The following is a 17,314-nucleotide window of genomic DNA, read 5'->3' as shown; positions in this document are numbered from 1 at the left end:
TGAAGAGGAAAATTCTCCAACATGCTTTGTAATCATCAAGTTGGAATGACAATTCAAGCCTAAAAGAAAAGCTGAAGATACAACCAAAATAAATAACTTCAAAATTTCAGAGTTTAAAAGTCAAGCAATTTAATTTAAACAAAGAAGTGTGATTACATGTCCAAATTGATCGAGGTTATAGATTCAAAACAGAACTAAATTGGTCAGCATAGAAAAGACAACTCATGAGTGTTTGATATGAATGAAAACCACAAAGTTTGAACAATTTAAATTTCCATTTCAAAATGTGATTTTTTAAAAGATAAAAAGTTACCCCTATGTTTCAAAAGTTAGACATTAATTTATGGAAAGACGCAGAAGTTAACGGACAGTCCAAACGTGATCAGCCCTTGCAGGCTCTCAACTGTCTGATTCAGTTTAGCTGCGATATTGCCACTCAGTCATACTTGCTCAAATTAAAAACAACTTTGTCAACTGCATCAGGAAATGAAGCAAAGTGAAGAAAAGTGCCATTTTGTTAGGAGAATCACATTGTTGTCAGTTTAGTCCTGGACAGTGCAGTGAAGCCTAACCTTGTCCCTAAATGTATCTTCAATCAGGTTAGGAAGGCTATGAGCAAGCTGTTAAAAGCAACACTTACTGACAGCTTGATATGAACATAGAGCATTGAAGAAATGTAAGGAACAATCAATCATTCCTAACTCTACAGCAATGTCCAACCAAAACGGAAACATTTAAATCACAGGTTAGTTATTCTGTTCTGGAAAGACAACCAATGTTCTCAAAAGATTGTTAGAATTAAATTTCAATTAAATAAATTTTGAGGACAAAAAATTCAAAGTATTTTATGCTTCGCGCAATTTTCTCCCCTAAAGAAATGCCTGGATATTAAAATTCATCAGGTTACACACCAAAACTCCTTTTAGAAAATTTAACAGTTCCATGTTGTTCTGGTGGGGGAGTTTCACATAGTCCACCACAGCTCCAATCATTAAAATGATCATACGACTACAGTAACAGCATAGGAGAAAGGAAACAGTACTCATCTATTTTCTACGATACAAGAAACGTTTGATTCACGCTTGGACTTAATTGGCTCAGATTTGCATCCTCATGGCTGAGATTGTTTAAACAGCCACAACTCATTTAGCTCATCTCTCCCTTTTTCTGCATTGCTGTTCAACAAAATCACACCAAGGGAAAATATTTTGAGCTGAATCTGCCATTCCTTCATTAGGCCAAACCCTGTGTTATCAGTGAAACGTCACATAATAACCATTGGTTACTGCACACCAACAAAACATGGATCCAACCCAGAACAACAAGATCTGAAGATGTAAGGGGCATCAGAGACAGCAATTAATAATTTGATCTCAAGACCTTCCAGGTCATTTCAAATATTGCCACTCCTTCCCCAGAAGTATTGAAGTGCTCAGATTTATCTTGTAAGCTACCCACAAGAAATTGGGCAAGATCTCAAAGACTCAGCTGTTTAATAAGGGAGACAGCTGAGCAATGCAAGAAATCTTATTGCAGTTCTCCAATTTGTGCTCCACCTGGGGAAAAGTGGAGAGGGTCACTGCCCCTGCCTTAAATGTGAGGGAATTATTAAGTAAAAACTCAGATGCTAGGGTCAACTTTTGTCACTGCAAAGGCTTGTCCCATTCAAACCAATGTAGGGCTGACAATGAGTGGCCTGCTTAACAGAACAGAATTTTTTTTTAATTACACACATGGAACGTGGACATTTCTGGGCAGGTCCAGCATTTATTGCCTACCGGAATTTAGCCACATGAAAGTCTTAGTAGGTGCCATCTAGAACTGCTGCAATTCTTGTGTGTCAACTTACCATGCCAGAGTATTTATTTAGCAAGTCTAGTCAATAGTAAGCCCCAGAATGCTCACAGTGGGGCAATTTAGCAATAATAATATTATTAAATGACAAGGGGGAGACGACGAATTGGGGGGTATAAATGGTTACATTCTCTTTTGTTGGAGATGGTCACTGTCTGGTTGCCATATGGCAGAGATCTGGATGCATTTGAACATGGTCTGCTTCAGTACCTGAGGAGTCACTCATGGCTATTAACATTTTGCCAATAATTGCACATATCCTCACTTCTGACGTTATAACGGAGAGAAAGTCACAGATGAAACAGCTGAAAATGGTGGGGCTTAGAGTACTTCCCTGACAAGCAGCTGCACAAATGTCCTGGAGATGAGTTGACTAATCTGCAACAGCCACAACCATCTTCCGAAGTACTAGGAAGGACTCCAAGCAGATTAAGCCTACTTCCCTCCTCGCCATGCTGCCAACTAGTTTTGCTGGGCCTCCTTCTTGCCACACAGTCAAATGCAATCTTGTTGTCAAGGGTAGTCACCCATAGGTTTTAACAGATTTTGTCTGTCATGACAATTTCCAGCATTTTCTGCTTGATTTCAAATTTCCAACATTTGCAGTTCATGTATTTATATTGCTTCCGCCTTTGTGCTGGAATTAGTTCATTTGTACTCTGTTCGGTTATCTTGATTCGCTGCCTAATCCTTGGTCTGACAAAGTATTTTCGATTCACTTGCTGGAAATAAGGAAAACACAAGATAATCTGATGAACATTCTGGTAAATCCAAGTATTATAGCAAGGGATCTCTACTCCCCACCTTTGATTGTGCAGTCACTTACCTAGGTTAAGATAAACAAAAGCAAGGATTCTGCAAGAGGCTTCTGGGAACAGTTAGTGACTTTGCATTACATATGCCTCATGGGTCATCGTCCAGCAATTGGCTCCCAAATAATCCAGCTCTGCCAACTTGCAGCAAGGCTCAGGTGATAAGTAAGTGAGGCTTACTGGTTATTACTGCTGCCTCACAGCCCTAGTTAACCAGGTTCGATTCCACCTTTGGGTGACCATCTGTGTGAAGTTTGCATATTCTCCTAGCACCTGCATAGGTTTCCTCCCAAAGATGTGCAGGTTAGGTGCATTGGCCATGCTAAATAGCCCAAAGTGCCAAGGAATATGCAGTCAGGAGGGCAAGCCATGGAAAATGCAGGGTTACAGGGATGGGGGGGGGGGGGGGGGTGGTCTCAGTGGGCTGCTTTTCAGATATCAATGTAGACTCATTGGGCCAAATGGCCTGCTTCCACACTATAGGGATTCTACGATCACGAACAAAGTGCTGGGTTCTACAGTGCATTCAGCAACATTTTAATACTTTTGGGAGAGGGAATGAGGAACCAAAAAACAACAAACAACAGAAAAGCCTCAGCTGGGTAAGAGGGTTGTAGTGCTCATCTTCACATACATTTATGGACGCTTGTCCAACACTTCACCACAGAAGTGAGACCCAACCTCTAATTCTGACCATCTGGGGAAACTGGACGCCCTGGTTTTTAAAATGAGAGACAGGACAGCTGTACAATTAAATCAGTTTATTTAAATACACAATTTCATTCCACAGAAACAAAAAAATTTTAGGTGATAATCAGCAACACTGATCACAGAAATACAACCTACCCCCAACTGCTACTGACAGAATATTTCTAGAAGCATTTTGGCGCTGATCATTAATCATAATAATCAAAAAGTATTAAAAGGCAACATCTGCACACACACACACACACACACACACACACACACACACACATTGCACAAATATCACAGCAAAGGATGCATCTCCAACAATTAGTGCAAAAACATGAGAGACTCGGATCCAGAGCGAGGAGGCATGAGAGAAAATAAAAGTGTAGAAGACTGCAGCGAGCATTCAAGAGGGACACAAAATATTCATGCCTGCCAAATCCACACACTTCTTTTCAACCACTGAATCGTACTCAGTGTTACTTCATTATATCACTTTCAAAACAAGAATCTACATCAACTTTCAGTGCTTGCCTCACCTTCCCACTGCATTCTCTTCTGCTTACATTCTCTGGTCTACCCTACTTGCTCAAGTCAACAATTTAGTGCTTACAACTCAATGCTTCAGCCATTTTTCTTTCACCCTCAAGGTCTGTCCTTTCAGTGCTGAGATTTTATTTTTAACTGGGTAAAAAGCTGCTCTGATTGGTCAGTGTCATTAGCTTACTGAAGACTACAAAAGCACGCTAGATAATTCAGTTACTCTATTAGTTAAAATTTAGGGTGACATATAAACAGAATTTATGATTAATCAGGAAATCACTAAAAAAAAAACACACAACAAAACCCTAAGCAGCCTCTAATTGACAAAAAAGCTGACTGGAAGAAGAACATCAGACCGTGAGCAATATATGGACACTTTGCACACCCTCTCACCCCAAAAAAAACACTGCTTCTACTCAACTGCTCGGTTCTTGTGGGCAAAAAAAAAAACCCCCATTAATCCACCTTCCATTCTCCCCAGTTATTATGCATCCGAAAAAGCTTTCCTGTTTGAGAGGATCAGATACAAAATAAGGCCCAAGGAAGACAGGCAAGCAGAATTTAGTGTTAAAAAAAAGACAACACAAGGGAGATGGACATTGTCTATTCCTCATTGAAGGCGTCAGCTTACAGCACAAGGTAAGCTCAAGATCCAGCAGGTGATAAACCCGATAAGCAGAGATATCCTTCATAGCCCTATACAGGCTGAAGGGTGCAACACCATGGATTCCCTTCAGGATCACAACTCGTTCACACCAATCAGGGAATTCTCTACCATTCAATAGCCTAATGGCATGAGGCACTTGGGAGTGTTACATATTTGCCTCGAAATTAATTTTGGGATAAGCCAAGGAATTGTTTCGCTTCAGTGATAAAAAAAAAAATCAGTGTTAAGAAAACAAATGGGAGTCATTCAACATTATTCTGTATCAAGGGAAAAGTACATTTAAGCTGGAGGGTGTTTCAGCCTGTAAAGGAACCTCCCTAGATCTTCCCCAAACGCACCAGACTAACCAAAACTATGGGTAGCCCAATTCAAAACTCCTTGAGTGACTGGTACCAATTTCTCCCTGCTTCCTGCGTGAAGGGGAAAAAGATTGGATCAATACACTTAGCTATCACTCCACAGCTTCCGATGGCAGACAAACAACCTGGGGCGGGGGGGGCACTGGGATGTTCTCTCAGGTAGATGAGCTACAAAAGCACTGTGTTTGAAAGGTAAAATTCAAAACTTCCGTTGGTCTACTAACTAGTTGGCATTTTCAGGCTAGTACGGATAAATGATTCATTGTAACAGCTTGCACTTAAAAAAACTGATTTCAGAGCTTTTTTTAAAAAAAAGGCACACCAGATTAGCCAGAAGCAGTTTAAAGTTCAGTCAAAACCTGGAACACGAGTTGAAATCCAAGCAATTTTTTCGTTTAGTATTTTGCTGAAGTGCTTTGCCCACAGTCAATTTTTAACAACACTCTGCTAACTTCTGCTCAAGCATCTGATTACCCCAAAGAGGTAGCACGGTGCACAGCGGGATACAGGTTACTAAATTATTCACTGGGACAGGGGTGAGAAGGGGAATACTAGCTTTGCAGAGCTCGTGTGAAGACTATTATGTTGGATTCTTTAAAAGCCATCTCAAACTACATGGGATTGAAGATCAAGGCTTAGAAACTGAAAGTTACATGCTCCATCACAAGTAATAAAGTGCAAGCTTCTCCATCAACAACACTGTTCTGAGCACGTATATCCAATAGTTGAAACAGGTAAAGCAATTCAACAGTTCCTTTCAGAATCTTGTACCCTGCCATAATTACGAAATGAATGCGTGCCCATTCTCAGTCAATCTTCACTAAATTCACAGTTTGGTTGTGTCTAGATCTCGCATCTTTCAATACCATTGATTTCCACTATGTTGCTTCTGAATTTACTGTCTCATTACCTTCAAGGCCAAGTTAAATACAAATCATCAAGTCAGGTTCAAGTCAAAAACACAAAGTATGCATGTTTGATGACAGTGGTTTGGCCAGAATATTGGAAGAGGACTGGATAGACAAGAACAGAGACATCATTTTGTAACTATAATTTATACACACACACGAAGAATTCATATAGCATGGCTTTTAAAGAATCAAATTAAGCATAGAGAGTACAAAATAGGAAGTTGAAAAATAAGACAAATATAATTTCAGACTTCAAAAAGGCTGTACCACCTTTGTAGTCTGAAGCAATTAAAGCGATAGGTAAATAGACAACTACAAAGTTTCAGTTTGACAGAGACGGAAACTGCAGAACTGGAAAGGAGAGAGATTAATTGGGAGTTCATTTGTGAAATCGCTCTATTCAAACAAGTGAAGCATCATGCAGTTAAACTGGCAAATGGTAGCTGAAATTTAGTTTGAGTGGATACAAATTATATTAATTTCAAATGATGTGCATTTTAAGCATCCAGAAATGGATGAAAACCGACAGATGCCGGGGCAAGTTTTTTTGAAGTCACTTTCTCAGTTGAGGCAATGGACTGAACTAAAAACGTAAAGCCAATTAAACACTGGGATGGAGAATGTAAACAAGACACAAGTGATACAGAGGCCTGATGCTGCTCTTGTCAGGCATTGGCCTCTGATTTGGTGATAATGGCACAAGAGCAAACCAACATGCACTGGAAAACAAAAAGAATATAAGAAGAATCAGCAAGAATGATCCAGTGTATAAAATTCTGAGGAAAGATTTAGAAAGTATGAACTCCATACTTTGCCAGCTGGTTCATCTCAATTCTCAAACTTGTAACAGGACAGGTTGCATAAGCACAACATTTTGAACTAAGCCAGGAAAATGAAGCCAGAGGACACAAGATAGGACTAAAGTGGTCAGACACAGGATCCTTGAACAGAAAAGACTAGTCAACAGGTCAGGAGCAAATCGGATATTTGTGCAGAGAACACTCTCGTTTCTGTTTTTGCATCCTCAACTGTGGTGGGTAAGAGTACAAGTCATTAAGCTCTATTTGCGAAAAGAAAAAAAAAGTGTAAGCAGATGACATCATCTTCATTCATTGAGAAATGCTTGGCTTCAACGGACACAAACATTCAATCAGGTACAAAAGGAAGAGTGTTCGGGAATAGTAGAGATGGCTTTCATCAGACTGGCTGCTCATGCCTCACTCTTGGCTTTCCTCGGGTAAAACAACAAATTACTTCAGGATAGGAAGCAGCATTTAATAAGCATGTGGACACCTTGCATATTTTACCTCTCACATTCCTGTACTTTGGCTGATCAAATGTATGTACAGTTGGAGTGCAATTTACTGGTCTCTACCCCATTGTTAGCAACTAATGAAAATCATCTAAATTTGGTGACCAGAGTAATTTTTCCAACATAGGGATCAACCTTAACCCAAAAGTGATTTTGAGACAAAAAGCCAAATGACATTGGAAATCCAAGTTGCAACCGTGACCATAACTTCTCAATTCAATAGCAAAGTACCCTTGTTAACTGGTTGCGAAACAGATGGATAATATATCTTGAAAATACATTCTCCCACCAAGCATCAAATGTTTTGCATGTCACACCTGGGCGTGACATAGGCAATAGGCTAACTCATTCACTTGATACGAAAGACCCAGATTCAGCTCAATTTGTGCTACAATACATCCCACGTCAAAAGGGCAGGAGATGATATCCAAAAACAACTCTCATCTTAATATCCTGGACTGAACACAAAAATCAGCCTCAAAAGGGAGTTCCAACCCACAACAGTGTGCAAAATCCACTCCAACTCCCTCATCTCACATTCACGTTCAGAACAATTTTTGAAGTTATAAAACTAGAATTTAAGAAACACATGATACTTTTAGTCATGGCTTTCTTGAAATAAGTTAATTTTAATCTTGCTCTATATAGATATAAGTAGAGTACTTGATTTTGCTCAGATAGGTCACTCAAGATTTCAGAATTTGCTTTAATAAGATTAAAGTGTTATGGAGTAACAGATCAATTATATGAGTACAGTAGATGTTACGGACTTGAGGTGTAAGGTGGAAACTGCATGGAGAGACTCTACCAGGAAAGTGAAGGCAATGTGAACAGCAAATGAGCTCTCAGCTCCCCAGAGTTCTAGAAGGCCCAGAATAGTGAGCCCAATGCCATGCCAGTGGCAGCACCTGCCACCATGCCCAGTGCAAGGTCACCATCATCGTGCCGCCGGTCTTCAATAATCACATGATTGGTCGGTGGTGGGTAAGGACCTGAGATGGAAAGGAACATGAAACTAATTAAAATCAATTAAAGCACACGTAACACAATAAAGTGCCCCATGGTGCCACATCAGAATGGGATCACAAAAACATCTGACACTGAACCGCACAGATATTCTGATGAGTGTTATGCCTCATAAGAGTTACAAGCTCTGCTATTCCCGGCGTCATTACAAAAAGGCAAAGATTTTACCAAGGTAAGCAAAACTTCCCCCTTTACCTTGCCTTTAGACCCAGGTCGACAGAAAGCACAAACTAGTTTTCCAGAATTCGCGAGGATTTTTATTTATTACAAATACATAGATTCAAGCGAAGGCAAAAATTATGAACCGTCAACATCATTCCACTCATTAAAACCCCGACTATAGACAAAAAACCATGGGTGTCAGCAGCAGAAAGACTGGGACAACAGTGTAGCGGTCTGGACAATAGGGCTCACTAAGGTGAACCTTTTTGCTCGTCAGGGAGCCAGTTGTTGGCAGGCAGAAAGCCGCTGTCATTGACAATGGGTCAGATCAATCAGCTACTTGGTGCCAAATCTTTGTACACACAACAGCTCCACCTTGTCTGTCGTATCCCCTCTTGCTGCGTGAGCAGATGCAGTGTAAACAACAACGAAACCTGCTTTTATTAAAAAAAAGTGCCGTAATCCTTTCCATCATCCTTGGGTTTTTAAAATTGCCCTTTTCTCATTTCAGTCCACTATCGAAATATACAGAAAAATAAAAAGTTCAATATTTAGAACAGATCATTGATCTGAAACATTAACCCACTTTCTCATTAAGATGCGACTTGAACTTATTGAGTAGCTCTAAGTTTTCCTGCTTTTGTTTCAGAAGGCATTAGGGCAAGTGGCCACAAGGTTAGATAATGTAGTTGACTCTTAAACACATGATAGAGAGAGACAGGAGTGGAGGTGAGGTCAGGGGCGCAGAGAGGGAAAGAGAGCAAGAGGGCCAGAGCCAAAGTGGGGGAGGAGTCTGGAAGGGGTTCAGGGAGAGAATTCCAGTTTGAATACAAGTTTTATAGTTGGCTCGATTACAGTGTCAACATTACACTGCTTACCAACTCACTTTCCAATTTTAAATAAAATTTTCTTCAAAAAAAAAATTTGCACCTATGGTGTTTCAGCAAATTAAAGTTGAAAATCAAAGAGGGATGAACAGGATGGGCAAAGAGGAAGGAGGACGACAAAACAGGAGAAGTAAAGTGGACAAAAAGAGACAGAGCCACCAGGCTAACACTTCAATGATAAATACCAGAAAAACATGCGAGTTCAAGTTAGATTTGATTCTATATTGAACTGTAATTGCTATGACAATGCTCCACACACTTGTTAAAATACAAATACCATCAATTGCCCACTTCTTGTCAGAATTATGTTGCAGATGCTATTGTGGTGACATCAGTTTTATTGGCTGACAAATCAACAGCTGAATACGTTGGTACTATTTGTCTCGATCAGAACAATGAAGGGTTCATCCCACCGGCGGTGTAAATAAATAGCAATGATTTAGTATGCATATTGGTGTGCCGACATACAGCATTCAATCCATGGTGCTGCAGATATCAGAGACCAATTTTTATTCCAGAAAAGTTGCTGCAGGTTCGGTCATAAATACCACTGTTGTCTGCTTAGGGCTCCTGAAAACTTTTTTAAAGACAGACTACATATTAACTTCGCTCCAAGACCTGCTATTACTCCCATTCACCTTCAAACAAAAAGTATCCAAGGAAATGGAACTGACATCACTGTTATAGAGGAGACCAAATCCCCACAAAACATTCAGAAGACAGGGTCTAGGCTAACATTTTCTTATTTTAAAAGATACATGTTAGGTGTTGCATTCCAGACGCAATTTGCTTGGTCAAACCACATTCAACCACACAGTCACACTACAAGGAGGGATGGAGGCAAACTTGACTCAATTGGAAAATTTAAAATAATAGATACAGTATAGTAAAATATAGTTACAATATAGTAAAATTCCATTAAAACACCTTTAGCAAAAGGCAAATTCAGAAAACAGATCATCTCACATGGAACTCTAGTAGCAGGAAGAGAACCCCCAGCTTTTGGCTGCAACCAAGAGGGACTGCTTGAAGATGCCAACAACTGCTAAAAGTTAAAGCTGCAAAATCATGGTTCTGTGGGAGCACAGCCACGCCCATTCAGGCTGCTTCTACTGTTCCAACTTAAGAAAAATCTAAGGCCTCATAAGCTGTTTAGTGGATCTGTAGACTGCATTGCACTCTGCCTTAAAACTACTTCAAAAAAAAAAGAGAAAATATACTTAAAGCCACAGTAATATCACAGTCATGAAATATGTTGCAACATCATCCAAAAATGTGGTAACCAACATGAGATAAGGTTCAGTGTTACCACTATAATTCTATCGGACAGTTAAAAGATGGCCGAAAAGGAGATAAATAAACTATGACCATTCTATATATGGATTATTGACACAAAGGTTGCCTATGTAAATGTTCAACTAGCTATTAGTCAACAACCAAAAAAAAACTGTCCAGCAAAAACATTCAACTCCCCTGCCAAGTCCCAACTTCTCCGTGGTCTTCACTTTCCTGTTGCAAGTTCACAAATGATTTATTTTATCACTACAATTCATGGACGCAATGTTGGTGAATCCAGTTGCGAATCAATGTCGTGCCTCATTTCAACCCTGTACCATAGCAGGAGCTGCTGTGTTATACACCATGTCAAAGGCACACAGACAATCATTCTAGAAGGCACGTGCATGTAAGAGTGAGACAGGACAACTTAGGATTTGCCTGTGTACAGTTTATAGATGGTCACTCAATATCAAATACCACCTCTGCACACAACATTCACTTGCCAGAATACTTGATACTAATGATGGGAAGATTCAGTAGCAGGAACAAACATTCACTCAATTAGAATCACAGAATCCTTACGGTGTGGAAACAGGCCCTTCAGCCCACATCGACCCTTCTAGCATCCCACCCAGACCCATCCCCCAAATCTACACAACCTCGAACACTACGGGCAACATAGCATGGCCAATCCATCTAGCCTGCACATCTTTGGACTGTGGGAGGAAACCGGAGCACCCAGAAGAAACCCACTCAGCCACGGGGAGAGTGTGCAAACTCCACACAGACAGTTGCCTGTCAGTGGATTTGAGATCATTAGCAAAAGAACTAGGTAGAAAATCAGAAGACAACGACTTTACATAGCCAGTTATCAGTAGTAACATTTGAAAGGGAATTGGATCAATACTTTGGGCGGGGAGGGGGATTTGCAAGGGATTGGGGAAAGAGCAGAGGACTGGTGCAAATTGGGTTTCTCTTTCAACGAGTCAGTGCAGGGTCAAATGAGCTAAAAAGCCTCTTTCTGCACTGCAAAGTTCTGTGACTCAAACAGGTAATGAGAAACACCTTTTTCACAGGAGCACTAACAGGCATGGCACAAAGCCATTCTGACTGGGACTAAAGACATGGGATTACTTGTGTTAACCAAGGAGGAGGCATAAATGAGATAAACATGGGAGGTTACTGTAGGAACGGATTGCAGCAGTGTAAGACTGAGGAACAGATACCATGCTCCTCATAATAGATATTCTCCACAGCCATTCCATATTGGCAGTTTACACAGTTCATTTGTCAATGCAAAAATCTAGTCCAAGAGGGAAAGGCCCAGGCAAGTACATGGCCCACATGCCTATATTCACAAAATTAAGAACGCTTTGTGAACTCAACACAAAATGGATTTACTTGATGACTTAATTATTAAGAACAAACCCAAAGACAGGACAGCCTAAAAATTCTGCAAATAGCAGATCAGAATAGGTTTTTACCAGTGTGCTTGAAGATTTAAAAAAAAGTGGGATCTACAGAGACATCAATGGAATTGAGGGTTTCCCAGCTGATCTATGATCTTATTATTCAGCCTCGACAAGGAATTAGACTAGAATACAACAGCATTGCTCGTTTTCTAGTTAAGAACTGATCCCAGAAACCATGTTGACTTCTTTTTAATACACAAAATGTTGGAAGGTAGGAAATAGGATTTTTGGCAGCTGATGAATGTGTTGTGAATTGTACAGTCCTCATTACAAAATTTCAATTCAAGTCAGCTCTGACACTGTATCTTTGTAATTTCTGTACATTTCTTAAGGGCCTTTGGAGATTGGTCCAACAGCGCCACCGCATGCCCAGAACCTGAAACTACATAATACTTGACAGCAAAAACCCAAGCAGAAAAGCCTGACGCTGCCAATGCTGGAAATTGGAAGTAAAGTAAAAATGCTGGGGACACTCAAATCTGGCAGCTTATGTGGAAAAAGAAAGGAGATAATGTTTCAGATCAAGGAGGTTTCTTCAGAACAGCAAAATTGAACTGGGAACGTCAACACTAAGTTACAGTTACACAATTCTGTGCTGTACTGTTCTATGTTCTATGTTCTAATACGAGATAAAGAAATGCTCGCAGAAATCATGACAAGAACAATGGGATTGTTAGGACCCTGGACCCAAAGTGTTAACTTTAGTTCTTTCCATAGATACAACAGACATGCTGGAGATTTTGTAGCATTTTCTGTTTTTGTTTGTAAACCCAAAAAGTGTCCCTTCTATTACAGGATTTTTAAAATAACATACACATTTGCATCTAATCAGAGTAGCAGCAGCACATTAGACTTTCTTCACTAACAGAGTCAAAAGGTTACTAGGCAGGAATGTGGAGGACAGACCACAATCAGATCGACTATGATTTTATTAAACAGCAGGGCAGGCCCTGAATGGCCTACTCTGGATTCATACGGGTACGGACAACCATCTAGTTGGTCTTGGCACTGTCAACTCTTCTCCTGCATCGCCTCTACAGAGATCTTACAATCTGGTCTAAATGAATCTTCACCTTGAGCATATTGCTTAAAACAGTCAGAACATGTGAACCTGTTATTCGAAGACTGGGAAGTTAAAGACAATGTCTCCCATTGCTTATGTATTTCACTCCAGCTCAAAGAGTGTACCAATGTACCAGCAGTGTCATCAAATCTTAACATCTTCAACACTAATGCCATGACTGAAAATGTTTGAGGTCTAAGGGTCATTCTGTATTTAATGTGGCATGCTCTGCCAATTCCACACCACATTCATTAACATTTGGACCATATTATGAGGTTTCCCTTCAAAATTAATTGAGACAACTGAAGCCAAGCTGCCTGGGTGTCACTTACACTCTCGTGTTTCTGGACTGAATTCTATCAACTGCCCTGGCTGATGCAGCTGAAATTTAGCTTGAACCATGACTGACAGATGAACCCCTAGTTCAGAATCTCACTCCACTTCAAATCCTGTGCTGGCTGCTACCAGCACCACCACCTCAAAAACACTGTAAACGTCAGCTTCAGCTACTGAAGACCTCTTGCCAGTCATCCCTTGCACCACTTCTTCACATCACCTTCCCTCACTTGTCGTCCACAAATTACAACTCTATCGAAGGTTACAACATGTACCCCTAGCTCATGCCATTGCCCACCATCACCACTGCTTTTAGGAACTGGATTGAAACATCTCCACAATCTCACTCCCAAAGTGACCCACACAGAGGTTCTGATGAAGTGATATCATGATCTGAAATGTTAGTGTTTCTTCCTCCACATTCCGTTTGTGTCTTCAGGTATTCAGCTTCTGTGGGGTTGTATTATTGTTTGTAGCTTCAGGCTTCATGAGTTGATCTGACTGACCTCATAGAAAGCATCACACGAGGGAAAATGCACAAGCTTTCTGCATGTACACAGTTCAATTCTCATCACGGGCTGCTTACCAAAACATTTGCTCAGACATGTTGGAAGTCACAAAATATTATATTAGAATCTGGAAGCTGTGCTTACAACCTCATTTTCAAATCAAACAGCTTGCTTTCCCATTAGAAATATTTTGCACGGTCTGTCAAGTCATGGCTTCTGAAAAACAGAGATGGAAGTCACTGTTACAAATATAGACTCACCATTGTAGGGATACTGATAGGCCACTGCATAAGGCTGTCCATTGGATGTGTAGACAACTTGTGAAGTGGGAGGCGGCTGAGCAGCATAAGTGCCACTATATGAATCGTAACTGTAAACCTGAAAAATATTATGTCCATTGTTCAGCATGTCCAATATTAGGCATCGAAGACCATCACATATGGTCCATATCACAAAAGCAATCTCTGTTCATAAAACTCACACGACCAGAAGACAAACGAATTTCAGCTTTCCTAAATGATATTATAGTTGTGTCCAATGCCCATCCCTCTTTTTTCAATCCAAACCGATTGCTCCCAAATGAATAGACCCCAAATAAGAGAGGAGAAAAAAAACACACCATGGACTGACAACTGTAATTGCTTCTCAGCTACTCATCCCTCAGCAGTCAACATCAGGGATGCAATGTACAGCGTAGACCACATAACAGGAATGCATCCAACTTAAGGAAAGAAGTACATAACAGAGCAAAGACAAGTGGCAAATCAGATAATCGCCTTGGCTTACATCTTTATGAAAGAAAGAGTGATTGAAAAGATTCAGAGGAAGAAATTTACACTAGAACAGGAACCTAGTTACAACTGTAAAAACAGATACCAAGTTTCTCTGCAGGCAATTAGAAAGAAATAAACTACAGCATATATTGGTCCTCCTGAGACTGAGAAAGGAAAGTTAATATTAGATCAGAAGTAAACCACACATGAAAAACAAATATTTTCCATCTATATGCACTGCAGAAGATGCAAAAAAAATTCCAATATTAGTGGTAAACAAGGCAGTGGAAGGGAGAGAACAAATCTTGTGTACTTAGAAAACTTCAGGGCAATCAGGAAGAGCCAGCATGGTTTTATCAAAGGGAAATCATATTTAAATCAATTTATTGGAGTCTTCTGAAGGATTAACGTACACCAGTGCTAAAAAGGGGACCTCGTATTTGTACTTCCAGAAGGCACCTTTGAATTGTTTCGATCTATTGTCACATGAACCAAGACAGTGAAAAATATTGTTTTGCATGCTAACCAGACAAATCATATCTTACATAAGGACATCAGGGTAATAGAACAGAATGCAGAATACCATATTACAGTTACAGAGAGGGTGCAGAGAAAAATCAACTCTATTATATGAAGGGTTTGTTTATAAGTCTGATAACAGCAGGAAGAAGCTGTCCTTGAATCTGTTGACACCTATGTTCAAACTTTTCTATCTTCTGCCCAATGGAAATGAGTGAAGACTGTCTACACTTCCTGCTGCCTTGGGAAAGCAGCCAAAGTCTAGCTTTTGTGATGGACCGGGCTGTGTTCACAAGTCACTGCAATTTCACGTGGTCTTGGGCAGAGTAGTTGTCGTAACAAGCTGTGATGTATCCAGATAAGATGCTTTCTATAGTGCATCTATAAAAATCGCTAAGTGTCATTGTGGACATGCCAAATCTCCTTAGCCATCGGAGGAAGTAGAGGCATTGACGTGCTTTCTTGACTGTAGCATCAATGTGAGCGGACCAGGACAGAACGTTGGTGATATTTACTACAAGGAATTTGAAGCTCTCGAGCATCTCCATCTCAGCACCGTTGATATGACAGGGGATTGTCCTCCACTCCACTTCCTGAAGTCAGTGACCAGCTCCTTCCTTTTGTTGAAATTGGAAGGAGAAACTGTTGTACGCCATGCCACTAAGCTGTCTAGTTCTTGTACTCTAGTCTCATTGAGATCTGATTTATTATAATGGTGTCACCAGCAAATTTTTAAATTGAGTTAGAGCTGAATGGGGCCACATAGTGATGACTATACAATGGAGTATAGTAAGGGGCTAAGTACACAGCCTTGCAGGGCACCAGTGTTGAGGATCATCATGGAGACGTTGTCATTTACCTCGACCGAATGCGATGTGTGGGTCAGCAGGTCAAGAATCTATTGTGCCTGGGTCTCAGGGTTAGATTATGAGTTTGTTTGGAATAATGGTGTTGAAGGTGGAGCTAAAGTCAACAAACAGGAGTCTGACATAGATGTCCTGGTTATCCAGATGTTCCAAGGCGGAGGGTAGCGCCAGGGAGATGCTGTAGACTCATTGTGACAGTAGGAAAATTGTAGCAGATCAAAGTAATCTGGGAGGCTGAAAATGCTTTGTGCCATTACTAACCCTTGAAGTACTTCACAACAATGGATGTCAGAGCCACCAGGCAGTACGTTTTCTTTGGCACTGGGATGACGGTGGTCGTCTTGAAACAGGTGGGAACTTCAGATCGTAGTCAGGAGGGGCTAAAGATGTCTGCAAATAGTCCCACCAGCTCGTCCATGCAGAATCTGTGCGCACGGCCCAGGGCAATGGCTTTCTGTGGGTTAACCCTCAGTAAGGCCGATCTGACATCTGCGGTAGTCACTATGGTATAGGTGTACCACAGGCTATCATTTCAGTGACCTTCTATTCAAAACAAGTACAAATGCATTGAGCTCATCAGGGAGGGGTGCACTGTCGGCAGTGATTCTACTCGACTTTGCCTTGTAGCTCGTTACATCATGTAAGCCTTGCCACAGTCGAAATGCTTTCATGCAGTTAGTCTGGGACTCCAGTTTAGTCTGGTATTGTCTCCTGGCTTCCCTAGCGGCTTCACAAAGGTCATCCCTAGATTTCCTGTATTGGCAAGGGTCACCTGACTTGAACACCTCAGACGTGGACTTCAGTAGGAGTGGATGTTCTGGTTCATCCACGGTGTCTGGTTGGGGAACACTCAGATTAACTTCTTTGGCACGCAGACTTACTGCACCATGACAGAGCATGGTGACTCATTGCAAGCTCTCCTAAGCAACTGATCAGCTACTGAATGAAAGTTATTGTGGAAAAGAAAAGTTTTAGTATGGGGCAACCTCCTAACATGACAAGCAGATTGACTAGCTGACACCAAAACAAAAAGAACAGTGTACGTTAATGAGAGATAATGGGAACTGCAGATGCTGGAGATTCCAAGATAATAAAATGTGAGGCTGGATGAACACAGCAGGCCAAGCAGCATCTCAGGAGCACAAAAACTGACGTTTCGGGCCTAGACCCTTCATCAGAGAGGACGTTAATGGGCCTTTGTCTGAGTGGCAGGATGTGAACAGTACAGTCCCAAAGCAGTCTGTGCTAAACATTAACATTTTACAAGTGACATCA

General features: G+C 40.8%; 1 protein-coding gene across 2 annotated transcripts in view; it reads right to left on the bottom strand.

Moving 5' to 3' along the window:
- Positions 1-3,412: 3,412 nt before the first annotated feature.
- plekhb2 (pleckstrin homology domain containing, family B (evectins) member 2) overlaps positions 3,413-17,314 on the bottom strand; it is a 37,846-nt gene continuing 23,944 nt past the window's right edge. For both annotated transcript variants that reach the window (XM_048542095.2, XM_048542094.2), the window contains exons 7-8: positions 14,142-14,259; positions 3,413-8,140 (exon numbers count right to left, since the gene is read on the bottom strand). In XM_048542095.2, the coding sequence (XP_048398052.1) occupies positions 8,010-8,140; positions 14,142-14,259 (249 nt within the window). In that variant the 3' untranslated portion in view covers positions 3,413-8,009. The remainder of the gene's footprint in view (positions 8,141-14,141; positions 14,260-17,314) is intronic.

Source organism: Stegostoma tigrinum, chromosome 14, assembly GCF_030684315.1.
Source record: "Stegostoma tigrinum isolate sSteTig4 chromosome 14, sSteTig4.hap1, whole genome shotgun sequence".
NCBI classification, from domain to species: domain Eukaryota; kingdom Metazoa; phylum Chordata; class Chondrichthyes; order Orectolobiformes; family Stegostomatidae; genus Stegostoma; species Stegostoma tigrinum.
Note: the sequence above shows the minus strand (reverse complement) of the source record. Positions and strands in the feature narration are given on the sequence as shown.